Raw genomic sequence first — 25,272 nt, forward strand, 5'->3', positions numbered from 1 at the left:
CGGTTCCTATTATGTTTACAGGAGCAAAAGAATTAGAAGGATAACGAGATAAGGCATAAGGCATCTGCAGCTTGCCTTTTCTGTATATGATTTCATACTCGTATTCTTCAAGTTTTAATCTCCATCTCTGGAGTTTGCTAGAGGGATCTTTGTGATTAAAGAGCCACCTTAGAGGACGGTGATCAGTTATTATATGAAATTTTCGACCATATAAGTAAGGTCTAAAAGTTTTACAACCATAAATTATAGCTAAAAGTTCCTTTTCCGTTGTGCTATAATTAGTTTCGCTTCGTATTAAGGTACGGGATGCAAATGCTATAGGTTTATCTCTTCCGATAGCACCTTGAGATAGGACAGCACCGACGGCATGATTTGACGCATCACAAGTGAGTATAAAGGATTTGGTGAAGTCGGGATAGCAAAGAATAGGAGCAGTGGTTAATTTATTTTTTAATTCGTCGAAGGCAACTTGTTGCTCATTTTGCCATTCAAACGGGGTATCCTTTTTCAAAAGCTTAGTTAAGGGTTTAGCGACTTTGGAAAAATCTGAAATGAATCGACGATAGTATAAAACTAGTCCTAGAAAGGATTTTATATCTTTAGGAGAATTGGGTTTTGGAAAGTCAGTTGCTGGTTTTATTTTTTCAGGGTTAGGTTTTACGCCATCTTTCGTGATGACATGACCAAGGTAGGCGACTTCTCTTCTTAAGAACTCGCATTTTTCAGGTTGCAATTTGAGGTTATATCCTCTTAATCTTGGGAAAACGGCTCTTAGGTTGTTAATTGCGGAATTTAAATCGAAACCGTATAGCACAATATCGTCAAGGTAAACGAAACAGCGGGTTCCTTGGAGACCTGATAAAGCAGTATTCATAAGGCGTTGGAAGGTGGAAGGAGCATTTTTGAGTCTAAATGGCATGCGAGTGAATTGATAGTGACCATGAGGAACAGAGAAAGCTGTCTTAACTTTATCTTCCTCTGCGACAGGGATTTGATGGAAGCCAGAAGAAAGATCTAGAGTGGAAAAATATTTACTTGTGCCTAACTGGTCAAGGATTTCATTAATTTGAGGAATGGGATATGTATCACCTATAGTGATGTCATTAAGTTGACGGAAGTCTATTACGATTCGCCATTTCTTTTCCCCGGAAGCACCTACTTTCTTGGGTACCACCCAGATCGGTGCAGACCATGGTGATTTGGACGGTTCGATTATGCCTTGGTCTAGCATTGACTCTATTTGTTTCTGGACTTCGGCTTTATGGATTTCGGGAAAACGATAGGACTTTACATGGATGAGATTTTCAAATGTAGTTTTGATGGAATGTTTTATAGCGTCAGTGTGAGTTAATTTTTCACCGGGAAGGTGAAATATATCTGAGTAATCAGAACACAAGTTAAGAAGAGCGTCAATCTCTTCTGAATTTAGGTGTGACACTCTCAGATGATTAATAACTTCTTTAGTGCGTTTATAGGAATCATGGTGCCTAATATTATTAATGGGATATTGAGTTATAGGATCATGGGATATAGTAGGAGATTGATCAGTGTCAATTGGGATTAGAGTTATATTTAAGTTGGAATTTAGAGAAATAGGGGATTCCGAGGTGTTCAATACAGAGACATTAACTCTTTTGTTATTTTTTACTTTTACTAAGCAATTAGCGATGAGAATATCCTTTATTTGAGTCTGATCTAAAATCAATCCTTCTTTGATTTCTGGATTAGAAACAGAGCATTCAATTATCATTTCGGATTGAGCAGGGATTGAGTATGTTGGTTCATGAAATTGTAACTTGATTCCTGATTTATTGATTCTTAGAAGATTATGAGTGTAGTCAATGACAATGTCATGACATGAAATTTATGGCTTACAAATTTGCAAGGCGAATCGGTGATTTGTAATTTTAAATAAAAATGGCCTAGTGTTTTAGTTGAACATTTAACGGGATCTTATCTATGCCTTTTAGACTTATTTTTTCTTTAATTAACTTGGGATGTTTCTCTATGCATGATGATTTAAGGATACTGACTGCGGATCCAGAATCTATTAATAAAGATAATGGAGTCTGTGACACTGAAGAGTAGACAAGGATATGTGGAAGCAAGACTTTATCAGGGTTGGTAGTTATTTCATAGATTTTGTTATCAATGTGGATTGATTTATTGGGATTATTCTTAGATTTAAAGTCCTTAGTACAGGAATCTGTGGATTTAGTATTTGGTTCAGTAAATTTAGTATTGAGTTCGTTCGATTTAGTATGTGATACAGTGGATAGAGCGGATACAGTGGGTACAGTTGATACAGCGGATACAGTGGATACAGCGGATACAGCGGATACAGCGGATTTAGTGGATACAGCGGATTCAGCGGATACAGCGGATTTACGATTTGGTTTAACGAGGAGTTCGGAGTCACGGAAAACGGTGCCAAGTTTTGTATGGGATCTCGCACGACACCGATAAGAGATGTCTACGAGTTTTTTGAATGGTTATAATCAACTTCGTCGTGACCGTAATCGTCATCTTTCGCAATATTTGTTTCAACGAAATTTATTCGTGGTTTTGTGTAAGACGAAGGACGAAGACGTTACGAAACCGATTGTTGTTGAACTCCCGGTTTTTGGACAAACGTCTATCGAATGTCCCAGCGATTTACAGTACCTACATATTAATTGAGCCCTATTAAAAGGTTTAACGTTAGGAGTTTGACTATTTTCAGCGAAAGACTTTTTATACGGTTGGGCGTGATTTTTACTCGGCTTACCTTCTGTGAACGGAGTAGGAGTTTGTGATCTCCTATACATATTCTGTTGGATTGTCTCTTCACATACAGCTATGTTAATGGCTTCATTCAACGTCGAAGGTGATTTACATCTTACAATCATAGATATTTGAAGTTTGAGACCCATTATAAAGTGATGGAGAGAGGTCTTCCATGGTGGCTGTGCGCCCAGGTATCTCAATGGCTTTGTGATTTAATATCGAAATTTCGGTAAGAAGTTGTGAGACACAAGTTTCTATTTTAAGTGCAAACTGGCCTACGGTGAGCGACCCCTGCCTGCTTTCTTGTAGCTCCGTTAGGAGGTGAGAATAATGCTTACGTTCACCAAATTGAGTCTTTAAAAATTCTTTAAGTTGTTCCCATTTATCGAATTCTTTAATACAACAGGGACGGGTTCGGAACGGGTTCCGAATAAACAGTTTTTAAAAAAAGATTTTTAGAAATTACAGAATTTATTTATTTGGTTTGAACAATATTTCTTTTAAAATAATAAAATTAAATACAAAAAATGCTGATGCAGCATCTAAGGCTTGCACCACAGCGCAAAGGGGTGCATGTGCTAGCTATAACAGTACGTCATGTGTACATAATTTATAGTTTTCAAAGGTAAGGATTGATTGAACCGTGACATCTTTTCATCTATTTATATTTCGATTCTCTCGCTTGATTGATGGCGTTTTTTTTCTCTCTAGCGTTGTACAATATGTCTTATAAGAAATCAGAAAGGGCTTCAAGAGACACACATCTACACACACACACACACACACACACACACACGCACACATATATATATATATATATGTACGGGTCAACGCACATTGAGCAATATGATTGTTTTGCTAATTAGTAACCTCTTTAATTTAGCTGATTTATTACGAAATTGTTATTTTTCTTATGCAGATTTCTAATGAAATTGATATTTGTTTGCTACGAATGACGTCAAATGACGTCTGTACTTCTGCCTATATATACTCAAAATAATCTTAATAAATTTAGTGTTAGATCGACTTTCATTGGGTTTGGTTTCCCTCATAACCTTCCCTCACATGTCGTCTCTCACTCACACAGACAGGACCATACAGTTTTTTGGTCCTTCGAGAATACAGCCTTGCTGCTGACAAGCTGCGCAGTCATTCTGAACCTGCAAGCTACAAGACAACAGTCTTACTTCGAGGATACATACAGTTTTTTGGTCCTTCGAGAATACAGCCTTGCTGCTGGCAAGCTGCGCAGTCATTCTGAACCTGCAGGCTAGAAGACAACAGTCTTACTTCGAGGATACATACAGTCGTTTTGATCTTTCGAAAAAAAAAAAAAAAAAAAACAAATATTTCTTCGAGAAATCACTCAAGAAAACAGTCAATCAAGACTATAAACTCTACGGATTTCCATCGACATTTTGAGAATCCAGATACAGTGGCCACAAAGCTCACGTGGAATTTGTGTGACTGCGAATCGGTTGACTGGCTTCCCAGAAGCGGGTTCCACCAGTTAAATTGAGAAGGCGCAAACAAGGTCGCACTATCCACTGAGAGACTGGCCTGGACCTCTGAAGACGGTCCTATCAATTATACATCAACGTCAGCATTAAAAAATGATGAAAATAGAGGGATCACTTCAAATTTCAAATGCCACTAAGACCTCACCGACGGATCGAGGTCAGGCAACAGAATTAATGTCACTGCAAAGAACAAACTTCCGAGCTTTTCATCGACAAATAAATCGCTTGAAAGTAGATGAAATCCAAGACAAATGGGAGCTGGAAGACGAGTTACGCAACATACAAACGCGCTGGAACGCAATAGACGCTTTGCACTTGCAAATAGATAATATCCTACAAGGATCGGATACCCAGTACGATAGTGAGTTTTACGCCTACGAAGATTCGTACAAGTCAATCAAAAAGGCATTAAATCTTAAACTCACATCGACCATTCATCACGAAAAATCGACACCACAGATCGACTTGCCTACGTTTACAGGCAAATATACGCAATGGCCTACGTTTCACGACTTATACGTAGAAAGTATTCACAATAACAATTTGATTACAAAAACTCAGAAGATGCAACACCTAAAGAGCAAATTACGAGGAGATGCTGAACGAATCATCCAGCATCTAACTATCTCAGCGGACAACTACGACACAGCGTGGGAATTGTTGACACACAGATATAACAATCCACAATTGTTATTTACTAAACAAATCGAAATCTTTATCAATCTGCCAGCCGCTCAAAAACAATCAGCCTACGAGATTAGACGTATTTACGACACGTCAATGGAATGTATCTACGCTATTAAAAACTTGGGTATCGATACAAGTACCTGGGACCCATTATTAGTTCATATTATTACAAAAAAGCTGGATACAGTCACCTATAACGACTACAAGGAAGCCCGGAAAATGCCACGAGAATTACCTTCACTCTCGGAGCTAATGGACTTCTTAGAGAGCAAATTCATCGCTTTAGAACCAAGCGGCATAAGAGATAGAGAAATGTCGTCATCATTCAAAAAATATATTCAACAAAAATCAGTTAATAACAAGACTTACAAGCCTCAATTTCAAAAAGAACATCGGTATGGAAAATTAATAAATAAAGAATATCAAAGCGTTGCGACATACATGTCAAATTGCCCGATTTGTGACAAGAAACATCCCTTATACAAATGCGAAAGGTTTATCAAATTAACACCGGGCGAACGTTATCAAATTATCGAAGATTTTAACTTTTGTCATAATTGCTTGTATGCACATAACAAGAATTTATGTACGTCAATGAAAAAATGCAAACTATGTAAAAAGAGTCATAACACAATGTTACATGACGCCTATACTATAAACATTAATAAGCAGTCTACAAACTCGCTGACTGACATGTCTAGTGGGTCATCAACCCAACTGAATACTCCAACTCCGCAAAAATATCAAGTTTCCTCTTGTGTGCTGAATAAAAGGGGTGTTAATAAGAAACATGAGAAAAGTAATAAGAAATATGAAAAGAACAAAACCAAATTTTCTGTAAACGAGGACCTTCTACGAGCCTTATTAAAAAATCAAACAAGTGTCATAGAAGCGCAATATAACATTCTTCAGAGGAATGAAGAAATATTAAACAAGCAATTCGGAATACTACAGAAATGTCTAACGAATCTTTCTTTTGCTAGTAATCGAACTGAGAAGATAGCTAACAATGAATTACACATTTTGTCATCCTCAGTCTCAGCTATGATTATATCAAACCTACGACACTTGCAAGAAAGCGTTATAATCACTTTAACAAGCCTCGCAAACGGTCATTTAGACGATCATTTTTGCTGCCTGAACAATTGGAAAAACAATTAAATATCATATACCGACATATACCGAATGACCTGACTTTGCCTGCTGATAAAAACAATTTTAAGGAACTTTTATAAGTTAATGAAGGTCAACGGCGACATTGGTTCTTCTTATTTGATAATCGAAATCAAGATTCCTTTGGTAATTAAGGAAAATTTTGAACTGGATAGAGTAATAACCCCTCCTCAGCAGCATTATAACGTAGAATTTATCGCACCATACATTGCATTCAATCTACAAAAGGACTTACTACTCATCTTGACAGAATCAGATGTAGAAAATTGTGTCCACATACAGACAAACAAATTATTATGCGCTCTCGATAAGCCGATATACGAATTACAAATAACCAGCGGAATGTGTAACTTGAGTATACACAATACAACAATATGTAAAACAAAGGAGGCACCATGTCGCGTGCGCTGGGTCAAGTTACATAACAACAACAAGTGGCTTTATTCCTGCTGTGGGAAATGCACAGTGCGCATATTTTGCATTGACACTGGAGTTGTATTGACAACACTGACCGGGAATGGCCTTTTACAAATCGGTCAAGGTTGTACAATAAAAGGTGACACCTTCTCTATATTCACTCAAAATAGTTATATGAGCCAAGTTAAGGTCCAAGAAAACATATCGATCCCAGCCGATTATTCAATATTAAATTCCATAATAAATACTTCGGATTTCCAACTGTTTACACCCGAGGATCATGAAGACTTGTGGCGCCGGATGAAGTCTCAGATCATTAACCTCAAGGAGCAGGAAAACGCATCACTCAGTATACACGATATACATCAGTACTCTGTCTTGTATATAATCTTAGGGTCTATCATTGTTGTGGGATGTCTGTACGGGACCATGCGATATCGCAGAAACAAAATTATACTGAGCAGTGCTGTGACAGACGTCTCCACGACCGCAGTCCCAGTTGCAGCAGATACGAACGAAGACCAGGAGGCCCCTGCTCCCCCGAGCGCGCGACCGCGATTCGTTCGACTGGACATACCAATTAAAGTGTAGTGCAGTGATGATTATTATATAAGTTATTTAAATCTATGTACTTAAATTTTAATTGTATTGTTATTGTAGATTTTAATATCAAAATTATCTTTCTTCTTTGAGTCGGGAGGATGTACGGGTCAACGCACATTGAGCAATATGATTGTTTTGCTAATTAGTAACCTCTTTAATTTAGCTGATTTATTACGAAATTGTTATTTTTCTTATGCAGATTTCTAATGAAATTGATATTTGTTTGCTACGAATGACGTCAAATGACGTCTGTACTTCTGCCTATATATACTCAAAATAATCTTAATAAATTTAGTGTTAGATCGACTTTCATTGGGTTTGGTTTCCCTCATAACCTTCCCTCACATGTCGTCTCTCACTCAACCATAGACTGTTCCATACAATATATATATACAAAATAATGATAACAACATATTGTTAAGTACCATTTTTTTAACTCCAGAAGCAAAATATAGCTTGAAAGATACCTCTACTCGTAACACAGCCACTAGAGGTACCTTTCAAAACACTATATTCTTTATACGTTTTATAACGTCTTAAATAAGTGTTGTGTTAAAATAAGGCACAACTGCTATTACTGCTTCAACATTTTAGTGTTATCTTTAACCATTCATAAACTCCCAAATTCTAAACGTAGAGTAGGTTTCGTTGACTGGCTTGAGTAGAGATGGCATGCCATTAGAGACGATATTTATTTATTATTTATTCTTAATGTACACCGAAATACAGACACATATTAAGAAAGATACAATACAAGTTATACAAAGGCGATCTTATCGTTAAATAGTGTTTTCTTCCAGATAACCTTTGGGTACAGGGTACTGGACACGATACAGTAGCAGCGGTTAGAAGTATGCACATATTTAGGAGGAAAAATCAATAATAAATAACCTTAAAAAAATTGTTTACATGTTTAATACTATAAATACGAGGCATAATCAAACATACGTTAATAAAAACTACGATATGATAGACTTCCATAAATATTTAAAAAAATATATATAATTGTGTTTGCTCGCAAACGAAAAAAAAAACCGACTTCAATTATATCGACGAGTAATACAACGTAGATCGACGAAAAAATTGTCAAGTAACTACGCGTTATCAAAGATTACTCAAAAAGTAGTTATCAGGTCTCAATAAAACTTATATGTGACCACATGACAAACATCAGCTTTCGATTAAATTAAAATTTTCAAGAGTTTCTTTCGATTTCTCTGGGATCCCATCATCAGATCCTGGTTTCCTTATCATGGTACTAAACTAAGGATATCTTCTTTCCAACAAAAAAGAATTATCAAAATCGGTACACCCAGTAAAAAGTTATTGCGGATTTTCAAGAGTTTCCCTCGATTTCTCTGGGATTCCATCATCAGATCCTGGTTTCCTTATCATAGTACTAAACTAGGGATATCTTCTTTCCAACAAAAGAAGAATTATCAAAATCGGTACATCCAGTAGAAAGTTATGCGGTATAATACAACGTAGGTCGACGAAAAAATAGTCAAGTAAAAACGCATTATTAGATATAACTCGAAAAGTAGTTGTTATATCTCAAATAAATTTAAATGGGACCAATTGGCACACACCACCTTTCGATTAAAACAAAATTTGTCGAAATCGGTCTACCCGGTCAAAAGTTCTGATGTAACATACATAAAAAAAAAATACAGTCTAATTGAAAACCTCCTCCTTTTTTGGAAGTCGGTTAAAAAACATACAAATAAGTAAATGTTTTAATATATAGTATTGTTAGTGTTCTGGTGAACGTTAAATTAATACTAAGTGGACTGTATACATATATCTCTGGTTTATTAGCCGTTCAATATCAATTGAAAATGACAGAATATCAGAATCACATATCCAGCTGAGACCTAAAGTTTTTGAAGCAACATTAGAATTAGTTTCTGAAAATTTTAAATATTATTCGTTTTATGATAACAAGGAGATATCTATTTTAAAATTGATAGATTATTAGACCTTAATTTTCTTAAATTAAATTTAACTGATTCTAAAGTAGATATTACGCCCTTGCAAAGTGTTACGGTATTGGCAATAGTAGAAGACCCCTATATAGTCATCCATATAAAAATCTTTTTGTATAGACTGTTTCAAATCATCATCAAGGACATTTGATGCTAATGTAACCAAACATTTAGTAGCTAAGTATGGCGCAGATGCCGTGCCATAGGTCACCGTATTAAGAGCATAAGTTTTTAATGGTTCATTAGAATTATAACGGAAAATTATCTGTTGCAGAGAGCGTTGTAACTGATTGAGTTCAATCGCTCTATACATTTTTTCAATATCTCCAGTAACGACATACTTGTGTTGACGGAAACGTATCAAAATGGAGTAAAGATCTTCTTGTACAGTTGGACCGACCATCTGGATGTCATTAAGTGACACGCCTGAAGAGGTGGCCGCTGAAGCGTCGAAAACTGTTCGAAGTTTTGTAGTAAGGCTCGACTCACGGATGACACCGTGGTGGGGTAAAAATAACTAATTGGACAACTGTGTAAAAACTCCTTATTTTCTGTCATGTGACCAAGATGTTCATATTCCTTCATGAACTCAATATATTTATTCTTAAAAATAGGATCTCTTTGAAACTTACGTTCTAATGATAAGAAACGACATTTTGCCTTTTGATAAGATTCACCTAAGACTGAAGGATCTTTTTTCAGTGGCATTGATACTACAAAACGGCAATCATTCCTACGTGTAGTGTTTTCTAAAAAATGCTGTTCACAGGCACGTTCCTCCGGAGACATGGAGTGCACAGTTGCTACCGTATCTAATTCCCAGAAACGAGACAAGTCTGGATTTAAGCTTTCATTTAAAAAATTACAAATAAAAGGAGAAGAGTGTGATTTAGGACGAGCAACATAGCCTGACACCAACCAACCCAGTTTCGTTTCATAAAGTTTCGGTAAATGTTTACCTAAGTCAATGGAATTTTTTCCTAAGACTGACCAAAAAACGTCGGCCCCAACTAGTATGTCTATAGTTGCAGGCTTATTAAAAGATGAATCAGCTAGATTTATTCCTGAAGGAATTGGAATATCCTTAATATTAATAAAAGAAGATGGTAAAGCTTCGGTAATCTGAGGTAAAATGTGACAGTCGAGTAGTTCTATAGTCGTTATTAAGAGACTTTATAGTAAGACTACAAGACTGTACTTTTTGAAATATTATTATTAATACCTGTCACCGTGGCGCTCTCGTTACGTCGAGACAAACCCAGCTTACCGCAGAAAGAAGTCGTAACGAAGTTAGCAGTGCTGCCATTATCTAGCAATACTCTGGCTAAGTGCTCGACGCCCTTGCTGTCGTCCACCTTCACTCGCGCTGTGGAAAGCAAGCCGAGTGGAGGAGTACTTAACTGTTTTAAATTAGTCGAATTAGCAAAGTTATTTACTGAAACAATAGGCTTAGTAGACTCCGTTGTGTGTAAGTGCAAAAGCGTATTATGCCCTTTTTTAAATATTTACATGAAACAAGATTACATCTGTTTTCTATGTGCTCTGGCCGTAAGCAATTAAGACATACCTTAACATCCTTAGCCTTTTTTATACGATCTTCAATAAAAAGAGATTTGAATGTCTCACAGTTAAATAAGAAATGACTTTGATTACACATAGGACAATTTACTACTTTTTTATAAACGTTTTGTGCTTTATTTATATTATAATTTGAATTTTGATTATGTTTTATATCTGCAAGGAAATTTGTGTTAGATTTATTGTAATCGTATTTTTGTGATTTTATAATTTTGCTTTCTTGTAATGTTTCTAATAAATCTGCTCTATTGCTAAGGAATGTCATAAAAATATCAAGTGGCGGTGGATTATTCAGGGAATTTCTATGTGTTTCCCATTCCCTACGAGTAGTTGTATCGAGCTTATCAGCCATCATATGAATGATTAAGGCGTCCCAATACTGAGTGGGCTGGTCTAATGTTGACAGAGCACGTAAATTTTTATTTGTGATGTCTGTGAGGTGACGAATAGACTGAGAAGATTCTTTTTGTATTTGTTCTACGTTGAATAAAGCCTGTACATGATTGTTTACAAGTAACCTTTTGTTGTCATACCTACTGCATAATAATTTCCAAGCGTTCGCATAATTATCGCCTTTTACATCTTAACTATCAATAACCAGTAAAGCACTATCTTTTAAAGACGCACGCAGATAATGCAATTTATTAATATCATCTATATCAGACCTTGAGTGGATTAAAGATATAAATGTGTCCCTATATTCCAGCCAATGTTGATAGTGACCATGAAAAGTGGGTATTGAAATTTTTGGTAATCTAACACAGTTAAATTTAGAACCACCTGCCTTTACATCCTCGAAACTCGCCACGGAACCATCCTGAAGCTCACGCCGATGAGAGGGCTGCTCACCAAGTAAACCACGGGCCTTAGCAATAAGCTCGTGATACTGATTTTCAAAGTATTCGCGTTCCTGGCACTCATTCTCCAAATTGTCAATGTCGCACTGTAATTGGTCGAAAACAATATATAAACTATCGAATTTACTAAGTCTTCCTTCTAAATCTAACAATTGTACACTGCTTAGTTCCTTTGAAGGTAGTATATTAATAAAATTAGAGAAGATGGTTAATTTTGCTTTAATACTAGCACGCTTTTTAATTAACTTTTCCATCTTTGTTTCGGCCATAGCGATAGGAAATACGATCGAATAGTAAAGTTAAATAAATTGAAAAAATAAACAAATAACAATATTCAACTATAATAAACTGATGAACTGAGTCGATTAATACGTAACTGAGAGAACTGCGAACAATAGGTGAGCGGACGACTGCGAGCCGATCGACCTAACTCGTAAAGAAACTTTATAAATGTATAAAATGTACAGTAATATTTTGCTTTTTAATCGATTAAAGAAGGAATTTAAATTTTATTCCATTGAAATTATGTAACTAAAAATCTCAATAATTCGTCTTACTTGGCACTCACTAAGTAAAGGTAGTTTTAAAAAAAAAAAAAAGCAAAAAATATAGGATGATAAAAGATTAATTGGAACGAACTCACAAGCTTAATCCATCCAAACGTAACGATGATGTTTGTTTCTTGGTTCTCTTTGAAGCGCTGCTGAAGTCCACACAGTCCGAAACGGCAATCCTAAAGGACCATTGTTAGTGTTCTGGTGAACGTTAAATTAATACTAAGTGGACTGTATACATATATCTCTGGTTTATTAGCCGTTCCGGGAACAAAAATGTGAATGCAGCAAATATTAAATAGATAGTCTTAGGCGTAGAAACAAAGGGTCGCTGACGTGTCGTAGGTCGAGCCGCCGATGTCCTCGCTCCGATCCGATGGTGGGGCTGTCCCTCCGTCCCTCGCCGCACACCGCGCCCGTGGTGTTGCGTTAGTCCGCAACAAGTATATAATACACATATGAACTCATGTGTTTTGCCCATAGTCACCACGCTGGGCAGGCGGGTTGGTGACCGCAGAGCTGGCTTTGTCGCACCGAAGACGCTGCTGCCCGTCTTCGGCCTGTGTATTTCAAAGCCAGCAGTTGGATGGTTATCTCGTCACCGGTCGGCTTTTTAAGTTCCAAGGTGGTAGTGGAACTGTGTTATCCCTTAGTCGCCTCTTATGACACCCACGGGAAGAGAGGGGGTGGCTAAATTCTTTGATGCCATAACCACACAGCATTTTTTAATATCATATCAAAAATCGACCGTTCCAACTTTGAAATAGAATTAATTGAATGCAATCATGACTTGGAACATTGATTTCATAGTCATACGTGAAATAAGATTATAGAAGTAAGAGAGGATAAAATAATATTTGGTATCGGAAGCGAAGGTCACGTAAACAACGTTCCACCTAAATTAAAAAAAATATATATAAGCACGCATCTATACAAATAAATATAATTAGAGTGTCTGTTTGTAATCTTAAAATAAACGTTTTTTACTAAATGCATATGGATGTATACACGGTACATATACCCAATAAGATTTTTTATAATTTTTGTCTGTCTGTCTGTCTGTTTGTTCCTGCTAATCTCTGAACCGATTTTGACAAGACTTTCACTGACAGATAGCTGATGTAGTAAGGAGTAACACAGGTTACTTTTATTTTAGACATTTATTTATTTTATGCTTTATACTGCGAAGTGAACAATAACTTTTTATTAAATTCCACGCGGACGAAGTCGCGGGCACAGTTAGTATCATATAATACGAAATATGCACCCCATAATCAAATATTATTATCATTCGAAAAACTATTTTATTTTGGTGAAAATGTTTATAAAATGAAATAATTGTAAACTAATAAATAAATAACGCCTCACACTCAACGGCCTCTCCTAGGATTTACTTCTGTGTCGGGGGTCCAGAAACACGTGTGTGTTTCTGTGCACAAATACAAACGCCCATATGACGACAAAATTCTGTATGCCCTATACAAATGTTTATAGTGATACACTAGATTACATGATGGCATATCAGGAGGTCATCTAGGTGTCAAGAGGACGTTAACAAAAGTGCGAGAACGATTTTACTGGTTGCATTGTCGAGATGATGTACAGGATTGGTGCCGCAAATGTACTACTTGCGCTGCTGTAAAAGGACCACAGACCAGGAGCCGTGGGAACCTGCGGTTGTATAATGTCGGTGCACCGTGGGAACGAAATGCAGTTGACGTAGCGGGGCCATTTCCTGTAACGGAATCGGGAAACAAGTATTTTATGGTCGTCATGGACTACTTCACCAAATGGCCCGAAGTGTTCGCCATACCAAACCAAGAAGCTACAACAGTCACTTCTAAGTTAGTCGAAGAAGTGATATGTCGCTTTGGTGTGCCTCTAGAAATCCATTCTGATCAGGGCAGGAACTTCGAATCGCAACTATTCCAGGAATTGTGCAGAATTTTGGGCATGCATAAGACGAGGACCACCGCGTACCATCCACAGTCTGGTGGAATGGTTGAGAGATTTAACCAGACCCTTTAGAGGCATTTGGCGAAATTGTTAGATGACAAACAAAAGGATTGCGACAAGCATATACCACTCTTCCTTCTGTCGTACCGGACCGCCGAGCATGAGAGCATAAAAGCTACCCCGGCGTATGTCAATTACGGTAGAAAATTACGATTACCAGTAGACCTATTGACTGGAGGGTCACCGGAGGGACCAAATATAGTACAAGACTATGTCAGCGATTTAAGGGAAAAAATGCACTATATACACGCCTTGGTTCGGGAAAATGGGTTACAGTCAAGCGAGAACATGAAAACCAGATACGACCGGAAATCGAACACGAGCGGCTTCAAGAAAGGGTCACTGGTATGGCTGCATAACCCAACCCGCCGGAAAGGTAAATCTCCAAAGTTGCAGACCAAGTGGGACGGCCCATACAAAGTGGTTACCCGACTAAATGATGTGACTTACAGGATTCAAAAGCAACCTAGCGGGACATTTAAAGTGGTACACATAGACCGTTTGGCGCGTTACCATGGCAGTAACAACGATGCTCGGGACGAGCATCTCTAAGAGGGGAATAGTGTTACGAACACACAAAGAAACTAGCGCCATCTAGCAGCAACCATTGAAACCACACAAAGACAGCGACAGCATGAAACTCTCTACTCAATACTAGATGGCGTTAGAGGAACTACTGTGGAACTATATAGAAGTATAGTCTCGAAAACCGGATACATGCGCGAACTTTCCAGAACGGTCTGGGCCTCGTCTCGGCCGATATAAATAGCCGCAGGGAGGCGAGCGAGTTCAGTTCAGTTTGAGCGATCTTCGAGGCGACTTCAAAGTGAAAACTAGTGATCAAGAGGGGTACCAGCGAAACCTACGACATTGGCTACGACTTAGGACATCGTTAGTGCTTAGTATTTGAACCTAGTGCTTTGTGTTGAACCTAGTGCTAGTGAATAAAGTCTCCAAAAGAGTCAGCAGGTCCTTCTCTCCAAATCCTTCGAACCCTAACACGTAACAGTATGACCGATTTTCTTACAATACCTTCAAAACGGCGCTTCTTTAGAAGAGGAAGGGGCATATTGATTTTTGTCATTATTATAATTATACTTTGATCGGGGTCTATCATTAAAGTCGTTTCTTTTGGGGATTATTTCATTGGATTTTTGTTTGAAATTATTGCGGGAAGAGAACTGTTGGATTTTCTCCTCCGATATGACACAGTTTATAGCATCATTTAGATTCTTAGGGTCTCTACACCTTACGAGGTTAGAAATTCGGGGATGTAAACCTAGTGTGAAAGTATGAAGGGCAAGGTCCTCCATAGCTGCTAACCTACCCGCTAGCTCCATTTTCTTAGAATTAGAAACTGACCTCTGTTGTAGAGACCTCTGTTAATAATTTCTGTAAGCAAGTTTCTATCCTTAGGCAAAACTGACTAACAGTTTCTAGATTGCCTTTACAGTCTTGTAATTCTGTGAGAAGGTGGGCGTAATGTTTAAGCTCACCGAATTGGGTTTTAAGAAATTCTTTTAAAGATGCCCAGGAATCGAAGTCTTTTATGGAACAAGCTGTCTCAACTTTACCTTCTAATTGACTGTTCCTGTCGTGAAGATGCCAAGGAGATAGCGCTGTTGCAATTCTTTAAAAAGGCGGTAAGTTTATCTCGGTCACCGGTAAAGGGTTTTATAAATTTTAATATTGTATTTAATGGGATTTCTTCTTCTTCAACGCAATTCCTTTTTGGAATTTCGACATTTTGAACAAAATTAAATAAAATTAAATTAAATATAATGTAAATATATATATGAAAAATAAAATTAAAAGTAGACGAAACCTGTAAACAGGAGTAGTATAGTATTCTAAGGTATTATAATACAAATGAAATCAATACGCTATGAATGCGATAATAGTTATGAGAAATAATTGATAAGAATGACTGCGTTGAATTATATTGAATTACAATTAGGTTTCAATTTAATAAATGTTAACAAATTAAATTATGAAATGCCTAAATACTTCTATAAACATGTAAATTATGACTACACAGATAAAAGTTTTCCCACTGGAAATTGTTCACAATAATTTCTGGATAAATAAAATAAAATAGTTCGACTCACAGGAATAATTTCACACACTTCATCTTGATTTAACTGGAACCTGGGTTTAAATGCTGGACTCGATGTGAGGATGCTGTCGGGATATCACGTTGGCTAGGTCGGTGCTGGATACAGAGCTGCGTCAGGCGTATATGCCCCAACAGCTAGATACCGCTTGCCGCACAATGGACTCTCAGCGTGACTCAGGATACCGGGATACTTCCAGTTTAGAATGGTCAATGCTATGACCTTCGGTTGAGTTCGGATCGGGAACTTCTGGATTTAGACACTCACTCACTCACTTGCACGTTTTTACTTTATTGGGATCCTTATTTATTAGGCACTATGGAATGTTTTCGGGATCCCACCGCTGCCACCAAATGTTATCATTGAAAAAATTAAAATCTTTTTTAAAAAAGAATTTATTTATTAACACTTATAATTTATAATATAATTAATGTAGGACAACTTAGTCATGAGAAATTCGGCAAGTGTTAATGGTTCCGCGATCAGATCCGAACTGAGCTTGAACTTTACTATGGGATAAATCTATGGACTTAAAGGTGCTGATGAAGCACTTAATCATTATTAATCCCTACAGTACAGGGATGTTACAGTACGTAAATGACATAAAAATATATTTAAATTTTGCTCATCCTACCAGTACGCTGATGACACTTGCCTCTTAATAGCAGATTCAAACGTAAACAAAGCACTGGAAAAAATGCAGCATGATTTTGATTTACTATATAAGTGGTGTCATGATAACGGGCTTGTACTTAACGCATCCAAGACAAAACTAGTTCACATAAGCTCACCATAAACTGAGACGTTCTGTTAAACAAATAATAGATTAAAAGCCCATAATCATAATTTTATTCATCTAAATATCAACCAATGCAAGTGCCCAGTTATAGAAACTGTTGAAAAGCATACTTATCTTGGATTGGTGATGGACTGTTATTTTAATTGGAAACCTCACATAAGTACTGTATGTGACAAACTCAGAACCTTCTTAGCTAATGTAGTTATAATTAAGAAGAGAATACCATTTAAAATTCTACTTATGCTTTACAATGCTTTGGCTGATTCAATCATAAGCTAGGGTATCACGACCTATGATAGAACCTTTAAAACTTGTCTTAATACAAAGGTAAAAAGTTAGAAATCCTAAAAAAAAATCGTACCTCCTAAAATAAAAGAACAATATAAAAATGATGATAATAAACTTTTAAAGCATTACAACGTGTTACCGGTAGAATATAAATTTTAATATAACGTATTAAAAGAAAACTTTTTTAATATGGAAATACAGCACAAAATGCACCATAAAATTAATACATAACAAATAACAACAAAAAAAAACTTATAACAACTACTGCAACAAATAACGTATGTGGGGAAAGGACCACGGAATATTTGACTACTCGCTTGTTGAATTGATTAGATTTGCCATTTAGGAAAAGAATCACTATTAAAAAAATATAAAAAATGAATTGAGGTCGTATTATCTTATCATCCTGTAACTGTTTGTAACAAACCAGTTTTGCGTCTCGATCGCCTTCCCTACGTACGCATTTACACCGAATCACATTATTACATTTACATTAATACGAACATACAACATATTACATTTACATTAATACGAAATATAGTTAGTAGAACTACCCACCTTATTTTTAATTGCTTAAATGAACTGTATTCAAACTTAACACTCCGGACAAATCTCTGCGATTTTTGGAGTGTATTACTGTAATATTTTTTAATGTAATATGAGTTTAAATAATAATAATGATAATAAAAATATATACATATTTTTTATCTTATACTATTAAACGAGCAATTCTTGTATATATATATGTATATATATAATCTGAATCTCGGAAACGGCTCCAACGATTTTCATAAAATTTAGTATACAGGAGGTTTCGGGGAAGATAAACCCACCTAGCTAGGATTCATTTTTAGAAAATGTCGTTTTATCCCTGTTTTTAGGGAGTGAAAAAAATATCGTTAGAATACGAAGGTAAATTTTGCATCCGTCAATTTAGTTGCAATAGCTCGGTGGGAAATCGACCGGTCGGGATCAACCGAGAAGATCATGGTTCAAATCCCCATGTCCCTGAAAAAATATTTTTTCTTTTTTTTTAATTGCACTCTTTATTTTTTATTTAAATAGGCAGTTCTTATTTTTTATTATTATGTCGGTAAAATCGAAAAATATTATTCATATTTTATCATTATTATTTTTGATTTTTTATATTTATTTATATTTTTTATTGTTGTTGGTAAAAATTTTTTATTCACATTTTATAAATATGTAATTCGTATTTAAATATGATTTTCAAAAAAAAAAAAACACGATTTTTTGGAGCGCCTATCAGTTTTGAGAAGCAATTACTCTCAATCTTGTAATTGTGTGTGACACGCGTTGGCGCAACGGTTACGCCATGGATTGTACCTGTTGCGCTGGTGGTTGCGGGTTCATCTCCGCACGTGACAAACATTTGTATTGGCCGTACAGGTGTTTGCCGTGGTCTGGGTGTTTGTGCAGTCCTTGTGGGTCTCCCCACCGTGCCTCGGAGAGCACGTTAAGCCGTCGGCCCCGGTTGTTATCATGTACACCTGATAGCGATCGTTACTCGCTTAGTAGGGAAGTACCTGGGTGACCGAGCCCAGCTCGGTATTTTTAGTAAATCGTAAAGGATTAGTAGTAGAAGAGAGAGTTATGAGAATATATCTAATATATAAAATTCTCGTGTCGCGGTGTTTGTAGTTAAACTCCTCCGAAACGGCTTGACCGATTCTCATGAAATTTTGTGTACATATTGGGTAGGTCTGAGAATCAAACAACATCTATTTTTCATCTCCCTAAATGTTAAGGGTATTCTATCCCAATTTTTTTTAATCTTTAGATACATTATTTATTTTTTATTTTATTATGATTTGGCGTTGAAAGATACATATAACCCTAAATTTCCACCCTTCTACCACCAACCCCTATTTTTAAATAGCGTTTAGCGGCAAGACAACGTTTGTCGAGTCAGCTATTATATGTATTATATCGCACCTTCGGTGCAACAAAGTCTCAATTCAGAACACTTTTTTGTTGTGTCTTTTATTAGGACTTTTTGATAATTCAATATAAGATTTTTAAACTATAGCAAAGAAAGTAAACTATTAATTTTATAATGATTTCAAACCTACCATAAATAGTAATCCAGAAATGAGGAAGTAAATACGAAAAAAAAAAAAAAAAGTTCTCTCCTGTAAAATTAATAAATGAGCCGTTTTGACTTTGTTGCACCGAAGGTGCGATATCTATATACATATACATATATATATTTAATGTATGTTCGGGGACAACTTCGTCGCTTATGATAAAATTTTGATAATTCTTTTTTTTTGTTGGAAAGGAGATATCCCTGGTGTGGTACCATGATAAGGAAACCAGGATTTGATGATAGGATCCCACAGAAATCGAGGGAAACTCTCGAAAATCCGCATAACTTTTGACTGGGTGTACCGATTTTGACGATTTTTAACTTAATCGAAAGCCGATGTTTATCATGTGGTCATATTTCATCGAGATCTGATTACAACTTTTGGAGTAATCTTTGATAATGCGTATTTCTTGACTATTTTTTCGTGTAACTACATTGTATTACTTGTTGATGTAATTGAAGTCGTTTTTTTTTTTCGATTGCCTGCAAACATAATTTAATAATGTCTAAGCAAGTATTTGTCTACGCTTCAGCCTGTAATATCCCACTACTGGGCATAGGCATCTTTCCCCATGTAGGAGAAGGATCAGAGCTTAATCCACCACGCTGCTCCAATGCGGGTTGGCGGATATATTCCCTACTATGAGTAACGATCGCTATCAGGTGTACATGATAACAACCGTGACCGACGGCTTAAAGTGCTCTCCGAGGCACGGTAGGGAGACTCACAAGGACTGCACAAACACCCAGACCACGGCAAACACCTGTATGGCCAATACAAATGTTTGTCATGTGCGGGGATCGAACCCGCAACCGCCAGCGCAACAGGTAGAGCCCATGTCTGTAACCGTTGCGCCAACGCCGCGTCACAATTATTAATAATGAATTAACGCAAAAAAAAGAAAAAAATTAAGATAAATTAAAAATTGATACAAAATACGCAATTACAAAATTGAGAGTAATTGCTACTCAAAACTGATAGGCGCTCCAACAAATCGTGTTTTTTTTTGAAAATCATATTTAAATACGAATTACATATTTATAAAGTATAAATAATATTTTTTTTTTTACCGACAATAATAAAAAATATAAATAAATATAAAAAATCAAAAATAAAATATAATTAAAAAATAATAATGATAAAATATGAATAATATTTTTCGATTTTACCGACGTAATAATAAAAAATAAGAATTGCCCATTTAAATAAAAAATAACGAGTGCAATTAGAAAAAGAAAAAGAAAAAATAATTGATCAAGGACAAGGATTTGAACCATGATCTTCTCGGTTGATCCCGACCGGCCGATTTCCCACCGAGCTATTACAACTAAATTGACAACTGCGAAATTTACCTTCGTATTCTAACGATACTTTTTTCACTCCCTAAAAACAGGGATAAAACGACATTTTCTGAAAATGAATCCTAGCTAGATAGATTTATCTCCCCCGAAACCCCCTATATACAAAATTTTATGAAAATCGTTGGAGCCGTTTCCGAGATCCAGATTCTATATATATATATATATATACAAGAATTGCTCGTTTAATAGTATAAGATATATAACCGCCAACCCGCATTGGAGCAGTGTGGTGTTTTAAACTCTGATCCTTCTCCTACATGGGGAAAGAGGCCTATGACCAGTAGTGGGATATTAGAGGCTGAAGCGTTGTAATTGTGTATTTTGTATCAATTTTTAATTTATCGTTATTTTTTATTTTTATTTTGCGTTAATTAATTATTAATAATTGTATTTGCAGGCAAACGAAAAAAAAAACTATATAGGTATTTAATTAGATAAGGATTAATGCTGTAGTGGTTAAAATCGCTTTGAAAATTAGCCATTATTTGTCGTAAAAAGTAAATGACAAAAAAATGTTATTGTGGGATATCCATAAGAGATAGACATATACCATAGCGGAGTTTCCTGTAGAACTTTTCAATGGGTATAATACTTACATTATTTTGGTAATTCTCGTAGGCTGCGTTTGCAATGTAAGCGGAAAAAATGTAATTATTTACGACATCACATTAGAAACCTCAAAAATAACAGTATTTCTCCACTATTTAATGGATGTTATTATACATATAAACCTTCCTCATCAATCACTCTATCTAATAAAAAAAAAGCGCATCAAAATCCGTTGCGTAGTTTTAAAGATTTAAGCACACATGGGGACATAGGGACAGAGAAAGCGACTTTGTTTTATACTATGTAGTGATAGTGATATATATATATCGCACCTTCGGTGCAACAAAATCAAAACAGCTCATTTGTTAATTTTACAGGAGAGGACTTTTAATTTTTTTTTCGCTTTTATTTCCTCATTTCTGGATTGCTATTTATAGTAGGTTTGAAATCTTTATAAATTTATTAGTTTACTTTCTTTGCTATAGTTTAAAAATCTTATATTAAATTATCAAAAAGTCGTAATAAAAGAAATAACAAAAAAGTGTCCTGAATTGTGACTTTGTTGCACCGAAGGTGGGATATATATATATTGAGTTTCCTTCAGCCGAATTGAGTAACCTCCTCCTTTTTTGAAGTCGGTTGAAAAAGACTTCATCCAAACCGGCAGCGAATCATTTTAACTCTCTCTCTTCTACTACTAATCCTTCACGATTTACTAAAAATACCGAGCTGGGCTCGGTCACCCAGGTACTAATATACACGGTGATTTTATAACCGTTTTGGAAACGAAATATTTTACTTTGGAATCATCTATAGTACCTATAAAAATGGATAAATCAATTGTAATGTTGACTAAAAAAAAGTTTCAATTTTAATATTCATTTTTACTCGATCGACTTGGAAAGTAGTAAGGCACTGATCATTCATTCATCTATCTATAATATATATAAACGCGAAAGGTCATTCATCACGAAATCTCCGAAACTATAACACCTACAAACTTGAAATTTGGCAGGTAGGCTTCTTATAAGACGTAGGCATCCGCTAAGAACGGATTTTACGATACTCGACCCCTAAGGGGGTAAAACGGGGGTTGGAAGTTTGTATGAAAGTCCTATGTTTTGAAGTAAGAGACTTGAAATTTAAAATGTTTGCTCTATAGATGGTGAGAAAGTGTCCAAATAATTTATCTTTAGAAAATAAATCCATTTTGGGGTTACAACGGGGGATGGTAGGTTGACTTAGTCATCACGAAATCTCCGAAACTATAACACCTACAAGCTTGAAATTTGGCAGGTAGGCTCCTTATAAGGCTTAAGCATCCCTAAGAATGGATTTTACAAAACTCAATCCCTAAGGGGGTAAAACAGGGGTTGGTAGTTTGTATGAAAGTCCTATGTTTTTGAAGTAAGGGACTTGAAATTTGAACAAAACTAAAAAGAATAAAGAACAAAATAGAATAGAACAGAATAGAACATAATAGAATAGAACAGGATAGAACAGAACAGAATAGAACAGAATAGAACAGAATAGAACAGAATAGAACAGAATAGAACAGAATAGAACAGAATAGAACAGAATAGAATAGAACAAAATAAGAACAGAATAGAACAGAACAGAATAGAATAAGAACAGAACAGAACAGAACAGAAGAGAACAGAATAGAACAGAATAGAACAGAATAAGAACAGAACAGAATAGAACAGAATAGTACAGAACAGAATAGAACAGAATAGAATAGTACAGAACAGAACAGAATAGAACAGCATATAACAGAATAGAACAGAACAGAATAGAACAGAATAGAATAGAATAGAACAGAATAAGAACAGAACTTGTGGAGGCCTGTGTCCAGCAGTGGACTGTATAGGCTGTAATGATTGGCAGGTAGGTTTCTTATAGGACGTAGACATCCCCTAAGAAGGAATTTTACGAAACTCGATCCCTAAGGGGGTAAAACGGGGGTTGGAAGTTTGTATGAAAGTCCTATGTTTTTAAAGTAAGAGACTTGAAATTATCTATAGATGGTGAAAAGGTGTCCAAATAATGTATTTTTAGAAAACAAATCAAAATTAAAATATTTAACATAGAAATATTTAAGGGTCGAGTTTTGCAAAATCCGTTCTTAGAGGATGTCTACGTCCTATAAGGAGCCTACCTGTCAAATTTCAAGTTTGTAGGTGTTATAGTCTCGGAGATTTCGTGATGAGTGACCTTTCGGTTTTATATATATATATATATTGTTAGAAGAATAGTGAAGAAAGGTCAACGTAGGAGGGATGACGCGCATGCGCTGTGCGCGTTTCAGTTCGAGACGCACTTCGTGAACTGTGAACGTGTGTCGTGTAGGAAACCCTTGTAATTTTGTAATCGAGTAGTATTCGTTAAAGTTATTTAAACGTTAGCTTTATTTTATTTTTGTAACACATTTGGTTACATACAGTCTATCCTGATATAAGTATAAAAGCTTGTAAGTAATTGTTACTGTATTTTTTATTTCGATTCCACATCTGGTTCCTAAAATCAGAAGTGGGATACGACACTTCACGTAACCTAATCCGCTTTGCGTTCCTGAGATATGGTAGTTTGACTATTCGAAACATGATTCGAAACACTTAACGAGTTGTTTTTGTTGCGTTCGAACAGTGAATTGTTTTCATGTTCCTTGCCGCTACGTAAGTAGGTTGAAATCTGCTTGGTTGTATGGTAAAGTATACAATACTAAGAACCCTGGTGAGTAAGTTTCAATATTTACGTTTCAATATTTTTAATAGTACGTACAGTGATTTTTAATATAATTTTAGAAGATTTTAAATAAATTTGTGAATTGAGAACTAATTTGTTATTACTCTATTGTGCTATTTAGCTTCTTACATATTTTACTTTTATTTTTCGTAATTTACTGTTAAAATTAGTAAAGAAAATGTCAAATCAAAATCGTAAAAGTAGAAGTCGCTCTAGAAACCGTAACTCGCGTCCTGTACACAGTGCTGTACACTCAAGTGACAGTGATTCTGGTTCTAGACGCCTAATAACGTGCTAATCGAACAAATGCAACAAATTTTCAGTCGTTTAACTGCACTGGAGGGGCAACGCCGCTCCTCACAGCCGCGGCCATACGAGCCGAGAGCCGGTGCGTCTGCGCCAACGCCACCACGGCTGCGACCTGTCACCGCACCTGTAGCTGAGTATCAGAGCTCGGCGGTGGAAGGCCGAGAGTCTGCTGTGCTGTCCTCGCCGGGGCGTCCCGTGAGTGCAATTACGGACCATGACGCCAGCGGGACCGATCGTATAATCGATGCGATACGTTCAATCAACACAACGGTGAGATCTAACCAATCTTATTACATATCTAATTTCGATCCTAGTATCCACGATATAGACGCCTGGTGTGAGGAAGTTGATCGTGCTAAGAGTACAAACTATTGGAACGATAATGAGTGTCTGTCTCGCATCGGTAACTGTCTTAAAGGGGATGCTAGGACTTGGCTCAATGAATGGGTAACTAACGATCGTAGTTGGAGCAATTTTAAGAAAGAATTTAAGCCGTTGTGCCCTAGGAAACCGGATATTTCAAATATTTTATACGAGGTCATGAGTAATGATTCTGATAAATACCTGACATATGCCGATTATGCTCGCCGGTCCTTATTAAAGCTACGCATAGTTAGGGGGTTGAGTGATGAACTAATTTCAGCGATAGTTATACGGGGCATTACGGATCCGCAAATTCGTGCTTCGGCTACCAATGCGAAGTTAATGCCAAATGAGCTAGTAGAATTCTTCTCTATTTATGTCAAATCCTCAACGATTAATAAGAAATCTAGTGACAGCACTCGTAATAGCCGTTTTTCTAACTTAAATCATGATGCAAACTTTCGTAGACGTAAATTT

General features: G+C 36.2%; 1 protein-coding gene across 1 annotated transcript; it reads left to right on the forward strand.

The window, feature by feature from the left end:
- Nucleotides 1-6,212: 6,212 nt before the first annotated feature.
- Nucleotides 6,213-7,154, forward strand: LOC123660579. Its single transcript, XM_045595635.1, has one exon. The coding sequence runs from the start codon at nt 6,213-6,215 to the stop codon at nt 7,152-7,154; it is 942 nt and encodes a 313-aa protein (XP_045451591.1).
- The last annotated feature ends 18,118 nt before the right edge of the window (nt 7,155-25,272 follow it).

This window comes from Melitaea cinxia, chromosome 15 (genome assembly GCF_905220565.1).
Source record: "Melitaea cinxia chromosome 15, ilMelCinx1.1, whole genome shotgun sequence".
Taxonomy (NCBI): Eukaryota; Metazoa; Arthropoda; class Insecta; order Lepidoptera; family Nymphalidae; genus Melitaea; species Melitaea cinxia.